Genomic DNA, 19,951 nt, shown 5'->3' with positions numbered 1-19,951 from the left:
ACTGTCTATTTAAATTACAGAAGATCTCTTGTTACTAAAACTACATAATCCAAACCAAATAGTACAGGCAAAAGGCAAAGGCAGTATGGAATTTTTCAGAAACCATCCCATTTTCCACAAGTTCCCCTTGCATTCTTTAGAAAATGGGATAGGACACAAATGTACAAGCCTGGTGATTTTGAGTTTTACATCTTTTTAAGCTTGTGCAAATCATGGCAAGGCGGTTTCAAGCAAGATTACAGGCTCTGTTGCATAAACTGTGTGACCAATTCATTGAAGCAACTATCTAGTAACATGAAGAGTAATGTTAAATACTTGTCTCCTATCCCACTCCTACATCACCGTGCTCATATGGCAATGCTTATCCGCCCTTAGATCAGCATTTATTAAAGAAGAGAAAAAAAAATTCAAAAGTTGATGAACACTGTCACATTAACCTTAATGGTATAAGACTATGATGAAAGAAGAATATTTAGAATTACTCGTAACATGATATGCATTTCAAAGACTTTGTTGGATGGTTTCAAAAATAACTTTAGTATCCGTATACATGTGATCCCAATCTGCTAAAAACATGAGGCACCCAAAAAAATCCCGATTAAGATGTAACATATTTATTTACTCAGTATCAACGCGAGGGTGGGGGGAGCTCCTACAAAGCCTGCATTTCCAAATTGGTGTGCTCGTTGTTGCCAGAGGATGGTGCAGAGTCCTTGTTGCCGTCAGCAGGCTTCATCTCTTGAACAGGAGGGGGATTCACAATGGTCATTGGCATCACAACATTCTCCGAAAGGCGTCCCTTCATCTCCCTGTGCTCCTGACACAAGGCACAAGAGTGCATGCAGCAGTGCACCAAGCACGGGTCACATGGCGAGTTCTGCAGTCAGCAAAAACACGAGTTCATAAGCCCGACAATCAAATGCCACTCAATTATTTTCAAGATCAATAATTCTCTGCCTCAAGACAACATAACTATCAACAAAACAAAGTTTAAATTCAGAAATGGCATGCTGTGTAGTTGCCTCTGGTCCCGGGTAACTTAGCCGATGCTGACTTCTTAACCAAACTATCTACTTTGTCATTACAGTCATATTAAAGACACTAAAATGATACCTAAGATGTGATTGCACATTAAACTCTATAATGTTAGCTATTTATTGGAGATGACCAAAATGCATATGCCCATGTTTGAGTTTTTTTTTTTTTTTTTTTGGATAGGCAAAAACAATTAATGCGCCTGTAAGAAACTGAACCTCTAACCTTACCTTCCACCCCTTATTTACCATTTGGTCCAAAGATCATTGGCAAGATGGGCAGAGTAATCTAACCAATGAGCATAATTTGCAGAAAAATTCACATGGTTACGAGTGTCCATGACCAAACCAGTGTGAACCTGATGCCAACATGTCCAGATTATCCCCTTCGTCATACAAATATGAAGATTTTCCATAGCACTCTTGGGAAGACAATACAACAGACAATAACAAAAGCCAGAATAACAGCCTATCCACAATAAATATGCCAAATGGACCACTAAAAAAATCCAACACACAGCGGGATGTACTAGAAGTGTCATTACAGACAGTAACTATACGGGGACATTTTTCTTTTTTTGTTATCCTCAGTCAATTTGCAAACGTCCATTTAAAGGGTACATGTTGGTCATAGGGAAACAATTTGAGAATTGTTTTGTTTGATAAATCAGTAAAAAATAAAAAAGAAAGAAAGAGGATAAGCTCAAGTACACAAACAGTAAACAATTTAAGAAAAAATAAATTAAAAATGTGAAAGAAATTATAGAAATGTTAAGAAACACAAAGGACACTATTCAAGTAGATAGATGAAACTGAAAATGAGAAGCTGAATGCATGGGAGTTTAACTGACCAAAATGCCGACTAATATATGCAGCCTAAAATAAAGTGCAAACCAAAGGCTAAAAAAAAGGGATAAAAACTTGAAGTTACTAAAGCAGATTTTTTCTCACCGATGTTCTGGATAAAGTGCTTTTATTATGTAATACAAAAAATGTAAGCAAATCACTTTCTTTTCAAATCCTAAATGCCAATCAAAATCATGATTGCATTCTATGCAATCATGATCAAAGTTTTGTTGACAGAGCTTTTAAACTCATCAACACCAAGACCTAAAAGAAAAACTAATAAAAGAGAGGTTTCCAATTGATAGAGAAGAGAAAAGTAAATCCAGCAGAGGAATAAGATGATGGTGATGACATAATAAAAATGAAAGCAATCTCTCTCTCTCTCTCTCTCTCTCTCTCTCACACACACACACACACAAATCTGTTTGGACTGACACATTCTAAGGCTTACGAAGTTTAATCGTATTACAATAATTTGCACGAAACAATAGTGTTTTCTCTCTATTGCTTCAAGTCTAGCACTCAAAGAAAACATATTGGAAAAAGAATTTCAAAAGTGAAAATTCTCAGCGAGGTGCATATGCTATATGAAAAAAAAAAAAAAAAAAGTTTATGCCTGGTTTAAATCTGGTCAAAACTCGGAATATTTATTGTTATCCAAGGGTGCACTTCTAGCCACAAGAGAACGCTCGCTTCATTATGGAAAGATTCTTTGCCTCAGTGAGCAATGTGGTAATCACATAACTTCACTAGCAACATTCATGCATGACCGTGTGCTCCCTAAAAGATGCAACCCTGCCAACAGCTTGAATTAAATGAGCAACTAATGCTCGTGCAGGTGATGTTTGAGGGAAGATATTCATGCAACTGCATTGTCTAATAATTGTAGGCCACCTAATCGTCTACAAAGAAACCTTAAAATTTACCTTCAAATGATATTTCTTCTGTAAGGATTGCCGAACAAGACCAGTGTATATGCCACACATCCACCAAGCAAATAACAAACCCTCACAAATGAGAAACGATGGGTCAACACAACCGAAGGCTGCAGTTGCTGCTGCCACCGCAATTCCACCTTCAACACAAATGGCATGACACATGCATGGTGTGGTCCAAGGGGTATCTTCTCTCAACCTTTCAACGTTGCGCCCAAACAAAACACATGGACAGAATAGTCCTGTTAAGCCTGTAAAGGAAGGAAACAAGAGAAATTTTACATAATTGTAACATGTATTAGTAAAAACATCCTTACTTTCTGCAGTAAAGAAAATATTGGAACCGGAACTTCGAACAGAGCTCATTGCAAGGATACAATCAAGAAACCAACTGAAGATATAAATATATATATTAAGAAAGGTCGAGGCCAACTGGATGAAAGGCAAAAGGTGTCATGAGGGCTTAATGTTTTAAAGTAATACAAGAGACAAACAAAAATATGGGGAAAAAAAAAGAAGAAAGGAGATTATCTGAGCACAGATAGACTGCTACAAGCAAACTAGTTGACACAATTATTCAGATGGTTACTTTATATATAATCTCAATTTTTTCATCACTCTTGGCAAAGTGAATGGTAAAGCCAGGAGTTGAAATTAATAGAACTAATCTAACAGAAACTTAGGCTCTGTTTGTTAAAATTTTTGTTCTTTGCTTTGCATTCTCTTTTCAAAACAAAAACATCAACAAACAACCCAACACATAAAACACTCCTAAAAACACAAAACAATTTTCACCTTTATGTTACATCAGAACATTTTTTCAAACCAAAAACATAAAACACTCCCTAAAACACATTACCAAACATTCCCTTAATATTTCCAAGAAATTGGCCTCCACAACTCTTTACATTTGTAACAAAAAAAATTCATTAAATCACGAAAAAGAAGACATTTGGAAATAGGACTACTTATCCACCAGAACAAGTCCATAGTGACAAGCAAGAAACAAAATACCATATTAAAGCTTAATAATATCACATCAAATAACAAAGTTAGGATATTGGGTTATACATCAACTTACAACTTTCTCTGTCTTCAGCACAGCCACAAATCCCTGTTGTCCAAGGTTCATCAGCAGGAGGCTGAAAGCTTTCAGGTAGAGGCTGCCCACATTCATTGCACTTGTGAACAGCCAACTGCCCAATAATTTATACGGCTGGTAAATAGCTATTACATATTTATTCATCGTCATAAAACATAAACAGGGGTTGGTGTAAAGAGCAATTCTCCAAGGAGATTATAATGTAGAAAGAGCAAATTTAAAGTTCAATCACATATTTAAAAACCAAGACTTAATCAGTCAGACCAGAATGTACAATAGATCAATCAAAGTTCTAGCTCAATTTAGCCCTGGTTTTGCTAACATTTACTTGTTTCAAACTGTTTGAGCTGCCAGTCAACCGGAAATTTCCTGAACTGTAGGGTTCAAGCATGACCCATAAGTTGAAAGAAAAGAATGGAAGTGTGAGAAAAAAAGTGTTATCATTTGGCTCTTGGATCTACCTACGAGTTTATTCTTCAATCATTTTTTGTTGTAAATGAGAACCATATGGAGCACTGGATTCGGATTCCTGACATCATATGAACTCACACATCCAGGTTACATCTTAAGTGAAAAAATGGGTAATTATAAATGATCGCCAAGAATGCACCGCAAAGTGTCAAAGGTTCTAGTATGAAGTTTATGTCCATTACGACTATACCAGTTTGAGTTACTTCCTCTCTCCCTGTCAAAGTTAATACTCGCATTACAAAGGCATAGGGCTGGAAAAGCATATGAAGTCCTACGAGGATGAATCCCACCATGAGTGGATGTAAGGGGCTTTGGTGTCCCGTGTCCCCTTACAGCAGATCTACAGCACAGGGTAATATTAACCAATCAACTTCTCCTCGTAGTTCTATTCCTTCATCACTCAAAAACATCCAAATCAACACCCTAAAGAATCACAGGAGGACCATAATTCAGACCAACTACCACAAAATTCTCCAACCAAGAGGCAAATGCTATCAACCAAAATTCAAATTCATATCAATTCATGAAATAGATCAGTAAAGAGATATTAACGGCAAATGGGTCCTATACCAATAGCATAAATAACAAAGGGTTTTACTATAATCCCATAAAAATGAGTATCTTTTCACAGAGAGAGAGAGAGAGAGAGAGAGAGAGAGAGTAAAAACCTGAGGAACCTCAATGGGTTGATTAAGCTCTCCAGGTTTAATATCCTCCAGTGGCGCCTGATCCTTATTCAGCTTCACATACCGCGAGGGCGCTGCCCCATCTGCCATCTGATCTCACACACTCCTCACAAAATTCAACAAACTGACAAACAAAAGATAACCCTACAGTTTGCTTCCAGATAATCTGCAAGAAAATGAACACAACCCATAATTTTAGATTGAAAACAAAATTAAAAATTAAAAAAAAAAAAAAAAAAAAAAAAAAAAAAAAAAACAACTTCAAAAATATGGCACTGAATCAAAGTTCTATAAAGCATTTTCTTCCTTCCACTCTACTATATTTCAGGGACACTAACCTCGGAGAATCCCTTCGAAATCGGACGTCGGCTCGACAATCTGGTTCTTGAAATAAACCTCAACTTGGGTTTGACCCCCGGTTTAAGACTTTAGCTGTTTACTGTAGTCTTGTTGTTTGGTGTAAACTTCGAACAACGCCTCTGCGGTTCCTCCACGCCCACTGTGCCAATACATGATTTCCACGTCAACACGTGAAAAAAAATAAATAAAAAATCACGTCAATTAATTCTTTATTAGCGGCTTACTACAACACTTCGGCAGCAAGTAAGGTAGAAAACAAACACCATTTCTTTTTAGAAAGGTAGACGAGCCACTTCAAAAGGAAAAAAATAAAAAATAACAGTAAATAAAGGTATCCGTTTAACTGTCAAATATTATATTTTTTATGGTCTTACGTTATTTGAAAATTTTAAATAATAAAATATTATATACTCCGTTAAAGATATGTAATAAAATCTTAACCATTAAAAAAAAATAAGACGATCTTAAAATGAATTGGAGATGACTTATTTTATAGTTTTGACTAAATTTAAAAAAATAATAATAATATATATGTTGTCACATCTTTTAATGTTATAATTATAAATAACATATAATCATATATATATATAGTTAAATACAATAGAATAATATTCTGACTGTAAAATAAATTCTCTTAATTTTACTTGAAATTTAGAAGAACCTAGATTTACATTCGACTCTTTAAAATTTAAACAGTATTTTGCTTCAAATTATGAAGGACCACACTTTAATTTCACCCTTCATCTAGTATTTGCTCATCCTTCATATGAAAGAGAATGCTATAGTGATCCTTCATTTAAGAGGAGTAATGATTTTGAAGTATATCCTAGAGTTTTAGTTCGAGTAAATTGATTTTTTATTGAAAATTTTTAATTTTCTAACTAGAAAATCTGAAAAATGGAGGAAAAAAAAAACACAAAGTCACTTCATAAAAGGTGTAATGCTCCATCGAGTTCAATTTGCAAAACCTAATCAAAACCAATATTAAAAAAAAGGTGGTCGCAATGCCACTCCCATAGGTGGGCACGCAACAACTTTAGTCTTGGTTAGAGATAATTGCATGACCACCCCTATCCATTGGGTGGCCGGATGACTATTCCTTCTCTCGGCTAAGAAGGCTGCACGAGTCCGCACGACTACTTTCTCTCTTAATTTTAATCTTATTTTTATTTTCTCATAAGCAAGAAGCAAGCTCCACACATGTTTGTGTTTTTTTTCCAAGTAAAGCATGGTTTAGTATTTGTTTCCTTAAAAAATATTTTCTCAAATGCGAACATCACCAAAACCACTAATCAATTTTATATCACATAAAAATAAATAATAAATAAATAAAACACTTTACAAAACCATTAACGAGCATACTCAATATTTTCTATTTCTCTAACTTGATGTCTCAAAAAAATATAATACTTGATCGAATTATTATTTGACAAATGAAAATAAATATAAACGATAAATTATCATTGAAAAAATCATGTGCAGATGTAACCCACGTGCTCTGTTCCTGGTCTAATCAAAATGGGCAAGGAATTAGTGAATATCCTTTTCTGGATTGCAGAATGAACATTCACTCTTGCTTCAAGTAAAGTGACAGTAAAATCTACATTATGTTATTATAATTATACACATACACCGGAAGAACAGCTGCATATTGGGATCAGAGTTTCAAACACAACATCATCAGTTTGCAACACTTGGGTATCTCTCAATCTCTCAATTTCCAACATCTTTTTGTTTTTTTGTTTTCATTTTAAACAGGAATCTTAAGCTTACGAGGGCCAATTTCTGTACCAGCCAGCCCATGCAGAGACCAATCCGCTGATCCCAAGAGTGACAGCATGGTTGCAGAAAGGGTTGGGTTCGATGTCCGCCAATCCAATGATTAAGTCAGCAACATTAGCTGCCACCGCCATCAGCCTCATCACTCTATCAGCTCTGATCTTTTTGATGCTCTTCGCATCCTCTGTTTCTCCTTTTGACCCGGCAAGCTTTTTCTCCGCCTCCACTCCCTCTCTGATGACAATGAAATCAGATATAATAAAGAAAATATACCCAAAAGACTCACCAAATGCTGATATGAAGCTCATCTTTGTCGCCAACTTGGGGTCCAAGGTTCCAACTCTTGACAGCCAAAGAAAGTGGTCGAAAAAGAAGTAGACCATTTCCCCAGCGTTTGCAAGAACCGCTAGGAACCGGAGAGTAGGGGTTGAGCCGGGGCTTCTTCTTAGCCCATTGAAGCCGGTGAGAAACCGGCCGCTCCTGAAAGCTTTCCGGCTAAGCCCCGAGGCGACCTCCCAGCGCTTGGCTCTTCCGGCTATATCTGGGTGGGTGGCTTCGGCGTGCCAGTGGACAAGCTTGGAGGTGTATTGGAAGGTCTTGACAAGCTTGTCAATACCATCTCTCTTTGCTAGGAAGATGACCAGCTTGTCCACCTTGTCGTTCATGGCTGAAGCTGATGAATAGCCGATTGTGTTTGTTCGTCAGAGATCTGTTTGGGTAGAAACTAGTAGAAAAGTAAAGGAGAGCCACAGAATTTGGGTTCTGGATAATACTGTAAGCTATGCTCCTTGTTTTCCTCCTCATCCTACTTACTCTTCTGTGCCACTAAACTAGATTAAAATTTCAAGCAGGACTGGGCTTTCTTTGTCCTGTGCTGGAAGAAATCCACGTAGCCACAGGATAGAGAAATATGCTCTATTCATTTTTATTCATTTTTTTTACACACATGAAATTCAAAAAATAGATAAATAAAAGATGGACACGATACAATATGTGTTCATACCTATTAGGAAGTATTCTAGTAATTTAGAATACTCAATGACGATTCAAGAATGAAAAAAACATAACGATTCAATGACGATTTAAGAATGAAAAAAAAAAAACAAAAAACAAAACAATTCAATGACGATTCAAGAATGAAGAGTAATATGTCTCATGTTAGAAAGAAAGGAAAAAAACTCTGACGAGACAGTTAGGACATGGATCATAATTTATTATTTACTAGTTGTTATCTCTACGGTATGTGATAATTTTATTTAGGGTTGACTTTAATACTAATATATTATCTTATTCAGGAGTAGAGATTTTCGGCAGCCTGGGGTCATTTCAGCGTCAGCCAAAGTCTGATGTGGCTATTTTTTTTTTTTTTAAATAACGTCAGATATTTTGCTTCTTTTTTTTTTTAATTTTTTATAAATTGAAGAAGATAAATATTAAAGGGAAATCCAAATTTGAAATATTAGAACTAAATTTGAGGTATTAGCACCAAATTTGAGCATTAGCACCAAATTTAAGATGATCGAATCCCTTTTGAGTGATACAATCTCTAAATGGTTAATCTTTCACCCCTAAATTTTAGTTTTAAATCCAAAAACAAGTTTTGAGGTTGAATCCAGAACGGAGATTTCATGAACTCCATTTTTGATGGGGGGATACTCCCATCAAAATCATGGAGGACCAAAATTTGCCTGTCAAAAGACCATGGCCTACCCTCTTTCACTCTTCTCATGTCATCCTCTTCTTCAAATTCAAACAACCAGAGATGTTCTTGTAACTCCTTAAAGACCACTCCCCCCATGTCCTCCAGATTTTTGACAGTACTGACGTGAAGGCTTCCTTGTTCGTTCGCTTCCCTGCCTAGAGCCGTTCGATTAAGCATCTCTTTCCCTTCTCACGTGTAATTGCAATTTCCCCTTCTGTAATTTTCAACCCCTGTTTTTACCCTGCGATAAGTGAGATTTTTCCACAGAGGTCTTCCAGATCGTCGGCCATGTTTCGTTGTGTGCCTTGGAAAACTGTTTCGAAGAGAGCAGACCCAAAAAACCCCTTCCGGCTGGATAGGGACTAAACCTCTCACCTAATTTCCGCTCATCGAGGGAAAACCTAGAGAGAGACTAAAATCCTAACAATTAAAATATGAGACTCTCATATTTTAAAATTTCAACATTTCATTACATCTAACAATCCAAATAAATATAGAGGTTAATGAGATTGTGGAGATCCCAATCCTACTAAGTGTAGGAGGATGGGTCGGTGCCCCTCTCTCGTCTCTCACCTAGTGGAGAGGAGGGTCGGCCCACTCTATGTGCATTTAACGATTTCTATTTATGCTTGTAGGTACGTTGAAAAATGAGTAAAATTTTAGAGTATTATTGAAAAAATAGAAACTAAAAGTTATATCTATATATATATGGATTCGGCTTACATGCTGTTATTTTAATAACAGCATGTATGCTGTAGTTGAATCAACGATCAAGATTGAATTTTAAAGTTGACTTACTTTTAGAAGCATTTAATAGGAGAGAGAAAATGAAAAGAGATTTTGAGAAATTCAATCTTGACCGTTGATTAAACTACAACATACATGCTGTTATTTTAATAACAGCATGTAAATATACCACCTCAAATTATTAGACAATATCTAATTTGCTCCAGGCTTTCAATTGAAACAATGTCTTAAAACTATCAAACAATTGCAATGCACAACATATGTACCAAAAATAACAAATATAACCTTATAACAAATTTAGAAAAATAATAATAAAAAAAAATCAGAAAAAACATAAAGGTGACCCACGATTGTAGACCCATGTCACCACTGTCGGGTTTTTGTTTTTTAAGATTTATAAGGGTATTTGTGTTTTTGAGATTTTTAAGGGTGTTTTTGTTTTTGGACAAAAGGGGGACATTAAAATTTTCTAGTAATTTAAAGGAGTACTACTTCAATTAAAAGTTTTGAAAAGACATTACAATTAATTGATAGTTTGACGAAAATATGTGTAATTTCTTCAATTAAAACCGAAGGAACTTTTGAAAACGAGAAAGAAAAAACAGGGTAATAATTGTATGTTTTGGCAAGAGTAATCTTATTTACTAGACTCTCATACAGCTAAATTGAAGTGACAGTAAAAATCAACCTTCAAATTATTATTATTTTTTAAATAATAGTTGATCCAAGAGGTGATTTTCATTATCATAATTATATATCAATTATATAATAGTTTATTAAATAACATCACTCATTTCACTAATATATTTCCAACTCACTTATGGAAATGATAAATACTAACGAGTAATATTATATGTCATCTAATTATTTTCCTTTCATCCATATAGTTGATGTGACTTGGTCATTTCAACTGAAAAAACTAATATTTATGCACTGAATGCTATGACAATCACGCCACATTAACTTTTATATAAATAGGTTCCCAAGAGGTAGCTCGATCGGCTGAGACTATGCCTAATGAAGTGGATGACACTAGTTCAAGTCTCCCTTCTCTTCTTGTGTGGACATGTCAAAAAAAAAAAAATTATATAGATAATCCATAAGGGGTAGCTCAATCGGGAACCACTAGGAGTGTTAAGGCGGTTACGGTTAGCGGTTATTAAATTTTACTAACCGCAACCGCTAACCGCAGCTACTAACTGCCGGTTAGCGGTTAGTAGATAGGTAACTGCCTGCTATAACCGCTTTTTCAAAATTTGGCATTTTTTTTAAAAAAAAAAATTACTGTAGCATTTTTTAGCCTCATTTGTTTTTTTGTATTTTTAATGTCTTCTTGGGCCAAATTGCTATAAAAAGAGCCCATATTGAAAAATCAAAAATATTTAACCCCAAATTTACATTTACTTGTACTTTTTTTTAAAAAAAAATCCTTAAATATTAAATCATAATCGGTTAACCGTTTTTTTTTTAAAAAAAAAAAATTTCAACACAACATATAAAAAAAATTTCAACACAACATATAAAAAAAGTTAAACACAACGTATAAAATAAAAATTCAAATAAAACATTAAATGATACAAATAAAACATTAAAACTTCATCAATCCGTGTACATAATATACTCTCATTTGGTCCTCTAGCAAATCCTGTAGACATCAAAAGAAGAAAAGTTATAAACTTAAACATAATAATATTAAGGCACAAGCATGTACACATATCAAAAATTTGTTTAAAAATTGCTCAATTTTATTTTTCAGAAAATGGTTAAAAAATGGTCAAAACAGTGTTAAAAAAAATACATTAATACGTTAGCTTGGTGAATTTCCAACAATCAATTGCTTTCATTATGAAAATATTAAATAAATAAATGCTAGAAGATATAAACTATAAAGTTTCAAAAATATTTTATTCAATTACAAACTTATGTCTTTATAAATTTATATTTTTAGTTTAGCAACTCAATCAATAGTTTCGTTATATGTGGTTATAAGGGTTATCTTAAATGGTTAATTTTTTTTATAAAAAAATGGTTGAATTTCTTTTTTCAAAAAATGGTAAAAACATTGTTCAAAAAATACTCATTAATACTTCAATTGTGTTTATAAGTAATACATTGTTGATCTCATTATATATGTATTATTTGTTATTATATAATCATATGATTTAATGATCAATTCATCGTATGATATAATCATATCAATTATAGTGATAATATATAAATTACTAAAATTAGAATGATAATACATTAATACTTTAATTGTGCTTATAAGTAACACATTGTTTAATCCAATATCAATTACTTAATTTGATATTATACGAATCACATTATCATTGTACATTAATAATAATATAATATGATTAACTTGAATAAGGTATTTGAATTGTCATTGAACATTATCATTGTGATTTAATTATCTAAAACAAAAATGTGATTTAATTATTAATGATCAATATATATAAATATTATTATAATTATAATTATAAAAATATATTATATAAAAAATGCGGTTAATGGTTAGTAAACACAATAACTGCTAACTGCTAACCGCTAACTGCTAGGCGGTTATAGCGGTTAGCAGTTAAGCGATTATAGCGGTTATAACAGTTAACGGTTAGCGGACGGTTATTAACCGCCTGCCTAGGAACCACGCCTCATGAAGCATAACTCATTAGTTCGAATCTTTCTCCCCAATCTTGTGCGGATATGTTAAAAAAAAAAAAAAAACCTTTGATATAAATAAAAATAATTGGACTATGAAGTAAATTACTTGATACCAACACACATCTATAGTTACCGATCCAAATTAAGCCTGTTGTTATATACTACAACAGCACAACCAGTTTACCGCTGTACCTGTCTCCCACGAAACCCCAAACACCATAAAATCCCCAATTCTCAATAAATCCTCTCTTATTGCAATTGCATCAATCTCCCCGTCTGAACCTCCATTAGCCATGGACGCTCAGAGAGCTCTGCTAGACGAGCTTATGGGTACAGGTATTTCCCGCTAAACCCTAGTTTCCGCTTCCGGAAAGTTTTCACAATTTATTCCAGTTTGCTTTTGTTTGATGTTTATATGGAAAACTGGGTGCATTGAGCGTTGTAATTGAATTTTTGTATTTCTGTTTGATTGGATATGGATGTGAAAGGATGCCTGGTTTCAATTTATTTAACTTTATTTTCGGTTGCTTATGGTGAAATTTTTAGCTCGTAATTTGACGGATGAAGAGAGAAAGGGTTACAAGGAAATTACCTGGGACAGTAAGGAGGTTTGCGCTTGCTATATGGTTCGGTTTTGTCCGCACGATCTCTTCGTCAATACGAGGAGCGATCTGGGTGAGCTGAAATTAAATTTCTATTGGATATTGCTTAGTTTGAGATTCTGTTTGGTTGCTGAGATAACCAAGGAAAATAAAAGATTATTAATTACTTGTGATTTTTGTTTCCCACTCTTTATTTCCAACAAGTAAAGTATTGCCTCTCTGTTTAGGATGAAAGGAAGAATTACTATAATCTTTCCTAACAATACATGTTTTACTGTTATGGTTTTCTAAAGTTGAGGATTCTAATTTAATGTAGCTAATCAGGTTTAATTGGCTCAGTTGCGGAAAGTTTTAGATTCTTTAGCTTCTAGATATTGCTAGAACTGTAAGATAAAACTCAGATTTATTTATTTATTTTCCTGAAATTTATCAGCGACCAAATGGAGCATTTATTTTGATGTTTGATGAGTGTGAGTTTGGCTAATTATCGTTTTTTGTTCATGATTCAGGACCATGCCCTAGAATACATGATCAAAAGTTGAAAGAAAGGTGATTCGTTTTGGATTATTGGTTCTGAATTGTTGTATTTATTGTATTATTGGCTGTGTTTCCCGGATCCTCACTGCATTTACATTGTATGTGTTCACTATGCATGCAATCAGAAAAATGTACTTGTATGCTTGTCAAAATGTATTGTCTTTAATTTGTGAAACATTTTGTTAAATATTGTAACAGTGAGCTTCTTTAGTTCTTAAAGGCTATAACTTTTGAACCAAATGATCGGTTTCTGTTGAAAGAATGTTATCCATCTTGTATTTATATGATTAAGTTTGCTGCTTCTTATGTGTGGGATGGAACATAGGTCTTGCATTATATGCTAAGTTGTTGCTGGTTTTTCCTTTTTGGGGTAACTGATCTAAGCATTATGATCAGATATGTGCAAGGAGAGGAGAATAAATTGTTTGTCTAAGTCTGTGTATCAATTTAATGGGCTGTTTACTTGGGTTATGTTGTGATATCTATGTATGGATTATTCCCCTGATGCACGTTTCATCTGGGAAGTGGAGTTTGGGGTCCTAGAATGATCCAATTTATGGTCTATAAAATAAGTGCTTAAAATGTTGAGCTCATGAAAGATGTCACATGAGATGAAGACTTTAATGTTAAAGGCAAATATTACTTACTTGTATATGTATTATATGTATTTACGTTAGTAGAACTTGAAAGTCTACTTGAAAATTTTGCTCCTTTTATGTCAATTTTTTTTTTTTTTTTTTCCCTTTTAATATCTGATTTTAATAGTTAAAAATGCCATTTTTGTTGGTAAGCTTTACCATATACACCTGTGCGTACATTTCATGGTCATGTTTATGTGTGTGGTAGTAGAAAATGCATGCCTTACACGTAGATTTCCTTTTCCCCTCCATTTGATGGGTGCTTTGAATATCATGTCTAGTTCACAGTCTGCACTAGAATGGGCGTTAATACCTGTTTTCTATTTTTCTGGCTTTAGTTTTGAGAAGTCCCCAAGACACGAAGCATATGTGCCAAAATTTGAAGCTGAACTAGCTCAGTTTTGCGAAAAATTGGTGCGTTACAAATTTCCTTTAATGCCCCCGCCCTCCCACTCCCCCCGGTTGGCGGCCTATCCCCCCTTTTCAATTCTCCTGTTGCTGATTATGTGGTCTGTCTGTATTTCTTTGTCATATTACTTGCTTTATTGCAGGTGATGGACTTGGATAGAAGAGTTAGGCGGGGGCGAGAACGCCTTGCTCAAGAGGTGGAACCCACCCCAGGACCTCCCTTATCAGCTGAAAAATCTGAACAGTTTTCCGTGCTGGAAGAAAAAATAAAGAACCTGCTGGAACAAGTGGAGGCCCTTGGTGAAGCTGGGAAGGTGGATGAAGCTGAAGCACTCATGAGAAAGGTGATTAGGAATGCCCTAGTGTTTTTGTTAAGCATGAAAAACCTCATCTGATAGTCTCTTGATTGTGTGTGTGTGTGTGTGTGAGAGAGAGAGAGAGAGAGAGAGAGAGAGAGATAGAGAGATCTTTACCACCTCCCTTAATACTTCTAATAGTTCTAGAAAGTCAACATATACTTGCAAATTAATGTTTTGAGAGAGAGAGAGAGAGAGAGAGAGAGAGAGAGATTTACCACCTCCCTTAATACTTCTAATAGTTCCAGAAAGTCAACATATACTTGCAAATTAATGTTTTGATTCCCTCCATGCTAATTACCACGATCATTAGATTATAAAAGAATTCAAATTTTGCCCATGCATTTATGTACTGTAGGCTGTATCACATTGAGGTTTCTGGGTATTTAGTGTAAAACTTATTGGTTAACTTTCTTTTACAGGTGGAGGTGCTTAATGCGGAGAAGACAGCCTTGACCCAACAACCTCAGAATGATAAGATGTTGATGCTTGCTCAGGAGAAAAAGATGGCTCTTTGTGAGGTCTGTGGTTCTTTTCTTGTAGCAAATGATGCGGCTGAGAGAACCCAGTCTCACATCACAGGGAAGCAGCACATTGGTTATGGCATGGTCCGGGATTTCATCGCTGAGTACAAGGTGAGTCTCCTGTCAAAAACAATTTGATGGACAAAATCTATTTGTTCTTTTAGTGGCTAAAGAACATGGATTATTGTATTCCAGGATGCTAAGGAGAAGGCAAGGGAAGAGGAAAAATTAGCTAGGGAGAAAGAAGCAGAGGATCGAAGGAAGCAAAGGGAGAAGGATAATGAGAGGAGGAGAAGTGATTCAGGTGACAGGGACAAGAATCATGATCGTGATCGAGATAGGGAGCAGGTTAGATACCGAGAACGAGACAGAGATCGTGAAAGGTCTAGAGACTGGAATGCTAGAGGTAATCGGGATGGAGGAAGAGGGGATTGGAGGTTCAGGAATGGAAGAGATGGAGGCAGGGATAGGTACCGTGATCGGAGCAGGTCACGTTCACCTGATAGGCATGGTCACAGAAGGTCACCTAGAAGTCCAGTTCGTCCGTATTAGTGGATTGTGTCGATAGATTTCTGAGCTTTAAAATTAAACGAGGTAGATTTTTTTTTCTTGAAACTTCTATGAACATGTGTTTGAGTCTCAAGTTATCTTGTCATTGTGGGTGAAATTTTCTTTTCCTATCTCACAGCTTTGTTGATACTATACCATCTACCTTTGTTGAGACTATAACGTCTCCATTTCATCAATTTTTTAAATGGAGAAAAGGGTTGAGGTAGGTATAACTTCATTGTGGTAACTCTTTTCATAATCTATTTTAGGCTTTGGTGGAATTCTTTATATGTGTTGTCTGTATCTGAAACAATGTTTTCAGAGACTCTTATTATTTGGGAGCCATATTGGGCTATTTACTTTGTTCTCAGTATTTTAAGTGGTCAGACTCGAAAATTATTTGCATGATTGACACTGCTGCTGAGAGAGATGATGGTGTTTTTCTCATTTTTGAGGTAACAATTAGACCTGTTTCTATCATCGCAGCTCCCATAGATTGATATTTCCTTGTCAGATTTTCTTTCCCCTTATTTTTCTGGTTGTTAAGTTGACTTAACCCTTATTATCCTATGTTTGACCTCAAAGAACTCTACCAATTTGGAAAAGTTTGGATCATTTACTCGTGCCTTTAAGGTAATCACTTGCAGACTGTCTTAGACATGGCTTCATAAATATGATTTGCAGTAGTCTTTCCTCCTTTTTGTAATTTTCTACAAGTTAGGAAGGCTAATTTTTTTTCTCCTATACTCCTGCCATCGCTACTTTAATTTGTGGATCCAAATGATTATAAGGTGCTTGCAGTGTGCCATGAATGGGCGGGCAGTTGTTAATTGGCAATAGACATAAGTGGGACGGTAATCAATAAATTATATTCTTATGCGGAAATTTATTACTCGTTTTACAGAGTTGGGGTTAGTTTTGGAGTTATCAGGATCAGACAGGTATAGGTAATTACTTTGTCTTTGCAGAGTTATTCTTTAGCAGAAATGTTATTCCACTTGCATGAAAATCTACTTCAGTGGGCTGGGATTCAAGGTTACTCCTTTTGGCAAACATTAAACTTGCAATTTTGTGGGTGCCTGGAGGTAACCGAAAATTATAATCTGTAGAGTAGTTTGTTTCTATTTAGTTTGCAGGAAACGGCAGGTAATCTGGTGAACCTTGATGGTCAGATTGCTGCTAGTAAGTAGATATTTTATGCTGAGGAGTGGTTTGTGCAGGAAAATAAACTTACAAATAGTTGCTGCTTGTGGAACTACTAATATTCAAAGAACACAAGAAATGAGAAACCGAATGTAACTACATTTGGATTGGAGGACCGCCGGTGTGACCCTTATCTGCATTTGACAATTGAAAACATTATTAGGTAACTTGGCTAGATTTGAATTGTCTGACACTGTAAAGTATTAGATTAACATTTATTGAAGTAAAATTGTTTTGGAGCAAAGGATATGTCATGGTAATTTTCATATGGCCTTAATTTTTAAATGGAATGAAACCAAATTCCATGATGGCCTTAATTTTCACAATCCCATGTTTTTGTTCATTTCACCTTTTCCAAGGTACCTGTTTATGAGAGATCTGCTACTTAGGAATAAAGACGCGTATCATCAAAAGGAGCTCGCGTGGATGGTATATATTATGAACAGGTAGTCATGTTTTGATTGAAATTTAAAAGAAACCCTGCCCTCATTGATATCTGACCATATATTTGGATCTCTGTTATTTATTTAAAAAAAACCCTTATAATATCTTAGATCCAAACGGTAGAAGTTTGCATAAGATCTATTCCTTCTACTCCTCAAACCCGTCCACTTAAAATGAATGAGATGTAAGCTATATGTAGACTGACTCCTATACCCAGAGCATAAACAGAAACTCTGAGCATGGATACACTATTCTATTCATTGAATCATTTTGTTGTCAACCAGTTTCATGATTAGTGTAATACTCTTCCCACTTCGGCTGCACAGTTTCTCCACTGTTTGGCATGATCATTTGCGTTTCTTTTGGATTTGTCAATCCTTCATATTATGTGTGTAACGAAACCAAAGGGGAGGTGGTATTTCTATTTTTATATACGACCGTGGGTTGTGGTGATATTATGGGCTTCTTGTAAAAGTTTGCCAAAAGGTTGCAATTGGTTACTTTGTGTGAGCGTTAACGCCACTCAAATCTTTTGATGGAATGGAAGGCCAATTGCGAGTCGAGTGTCTTCAACGACTAGCTGTGTCGACCACTTAAGCTTGTTGAGTGAGAATCAACCGTTAGGAATAACTTTTTTTCTTGAAAAAGAAAGGACAACTTCTAGCCACTAACCCACCCCCTTTTATTATGATAAAATTACTAACTTTTTCTGAGTGCTCCCACTTTCTGAAACCGCATGCCATAATGGATTCCCAACCTGCTTTACTCATGGCGTAAGAGGATGAATTGAAAGAAAGAGCTAAAGCTCCCATTGGAAATAATTGCTTGCCTACTCTATTCGTCGGATCTGCAGGGCAGAGCAGAGCACGAGTGGCTCCTTGGCGACCGGCTATTGCTATCGCCCCTAGCGGGTGGAATACGAGTGAATGAAAGCTCAAAAGCAGATATTTTTCCTTCCAGTCTCCTGCTCCAAGGCATATATAGGATGAATAGCAATCAACATCTTCTTTGTCTCTCTCCCATTCCCGTGTCCCAGGGCACACCTATCCATGTTTTCACTTATCTCCCCCCGCTCTAGGCTCCCAACATTTGCAGCTGCCGATGATCCCTAAACCGCAGAAGCAGGTGGGCGTGGGCCAAACCCAACCTCGTGTGTTTTATTTTAATTTATTAAGATTTAATCCCAGGTGTGTTTGGGTTGACTGCTGCGAATAGTAGAATTATTTTGCCATAATTTGTGTTGAGATTAATGTTTTTGTTAAGAAAACATTGAAAACAAATAGAGATAGACGGGGGGAGAGAGGACTCCAAGGACTCTAATAAAAAGTATAAAAATAAGACAATTGCAAAAACAACAGAAAGTGACAGCAAATAGAGAATAATAGCAGCAAAGGCCGCCAAAAAGAGCAAGTAGAAATGGGAGCGAGGTTGTGTCCAACAAAGATGTTGAGAACAAAGGTCGCTGTAGAAAGCAGCGGTTGCAGGTATATTGCCAACAAGGATGCCACAAAGGTAGACTTGCGGGGCTGAGTGAGAAGTTGGCTTTTAAATCAAAAAGAGTTTTTAGGCAAAAATTTCATTTTTAAGTTTTTGTCAAAAGTGTGTTTTAGTCATTTTAAAGTTTTTTTGACCCTTAAAAACAAAAATTATTAAACAAGTAGTTTTTTCTTCAAATAGACTTTTTGAGTGGTAAAAGCACTTTTAAACTCATCAAACACAATCCCAAACACGCCCTGAGTGACATGGTTGAAACATTGGAGAAGCAACCGCTTTGAAACAAAGCAGACTGGGGCCACTTTTAAAGAAGAACTCTCAGTCATGCACACCCAACTGAACTGTTGGAGCTTTAAGGCTAGCGAGTGGGAGGCCCACCTCATCGTTCAAAAAAAAAAAAAAAAAAAAAAAGTACGTTTTGACCATTTTTAGAAGTTCTTTTTTAAAAGCTTCATTTTAGTCTTTTTGGACTCTTAAAAGCGCTTTTAAATTTTTTACCAAATGAGTACTTTTTTCTTCTAATGGATTTTTTGAGTGTTAAAAACACTTTTAAGCCCATCAAATGCAATCCCGAACAAGACCTGAGTGACATGGCTGAAACATTGGAGAAGCAACCGCTTTGAAATAAACTGGACTTGGGCCACTTTTAAAGAAGAACTCTCAGTCATGTACACCCAACTGAACTATTGGAGGTTTAAGGCCGGCGAGTGGGAGGGCCACCTCATCGTTCAAAAAAAAGAAAAAAAGAAAAAGAAAAGAAAAGGTGACAAGTCAAATTAACACAAATAGGACTGCAATTGAACAAAGTATCGAATGTTTAAGTTTGGTTCGTTTAATTTTATTTTAAGTACGAGCTTATCACTGAGCTAAATC

At 35.5% G+C, this 19,951-nt stretch overlaps 3 protein-coding genes across 6 annotated transcripts; 1 reads left to right on the top strand and 2 right to left on the bottom strand.

Annotated features, from left to right (window-relative positions):
• Positions 1-418: 418 nt before the first annotated feature.
• On the bottom strand, positions 419-5,520 carry LOC132181193 (PLAC8 family protein). The gene is made up of 5 exons (XM_059594306.2): positions 5,413-5,520; positions 5,057-5,240; positions 3,897-4,011; positions 2,807-3,066; positions 419-877 (listed from the first exon to the last, which is right to left on the bottom strand). The coding sequence occupies exons 2-5, from the start codon at positions 5,162-5,164 to the stop codon at positions 653-655; spliced, it is 708 nt and encodes a 235-aa protein (XP_059450289.1). The 5' UTR covers positions 5,165-5,240; positions 5,413-5,520; the 3' UTR covers positions 419-652.
• A 1,408-nt stretch (positions 5,521-6,928) lies between these two features.
• On the bottom strand, positions 6,929-8,006 carry PEX11B (peroxin 11B). The gene has a single exon (XM_059595934.2). The coding sequence runs from the start codon at positions 7,876-7,878 to the stop codon at positions 7,204-7,206; it is 675 nt and encodes a 224-aa protein (XP_059451917.2). The 5' UTR covers positions 7,879-8,006; the 3' UTR covers positions 6,929-7,203.
• Positions 8,007-12,478: 4,472 nt separating this feature from the next.
• Positions 12,479-17,864, top strand: LOC132181455 (LUC7 N terminus domain-containing protein). Of its 4 annotated transcripts, none has more exons than XR_009440252.2 (8): positions 12,479-12,659; positions 12,870-12,998; positions 13,435-13,474; positions 14,439-14,514; positions 14,652-14,852; positions 15,287-15,499; positions 15,584-17,303; positions 17,500-17,864. XR_009440252.2 is itself a non-coding variant. In XM_059594686.2 (8 exons), the coding sequence occupies exons 1-7, from the start codon at positions 12,617-12,619 to the stop codon at positions 15,938-15,940; spliced, it is 1,059 nt and encodes a 352-aa protein (XP_059450669.1). In that variant the 5' UTR covers positions 12,479-12,616; the 3' UTR covers positions 15,941-15,982; positions 16,077-17,019. The 4 variants fall into 4 exon arrangements, 1 of the variants encoding a protein (XP_059450669.1); XR_009440254.2 differs by lacking the exon at positions 17,500-17,864 and having other exon boundaries at positions 15,584-16,160; positions 17,158-17,469; XR_009440253.2 differs by lacking the exon at positions 17,500-17,864 and having other exon boundaries at positions 15,584-16,392; positions 16,523-17,019.
• Positions 17,865-19,951: the final 2,087 nt, after the last annotated feature.

The sequence above is a fragment of the Corylus avellana genome, chromosome 5 (genome assembly GCF_965113065.1).
Source record: "Corylus avellana chromosome 5, dhCorAvel1.hap1.2, whole genome shotgun sequence".
NCBI lineage: Eukaryota > Viridiplantae > Streptophyta > Magnoliopsida > Fagales > Betulaceae > Corylus > Corylus avellana.
This window is presented reverse-complemented; position numbering and strand designations above follow the sequence as displayed.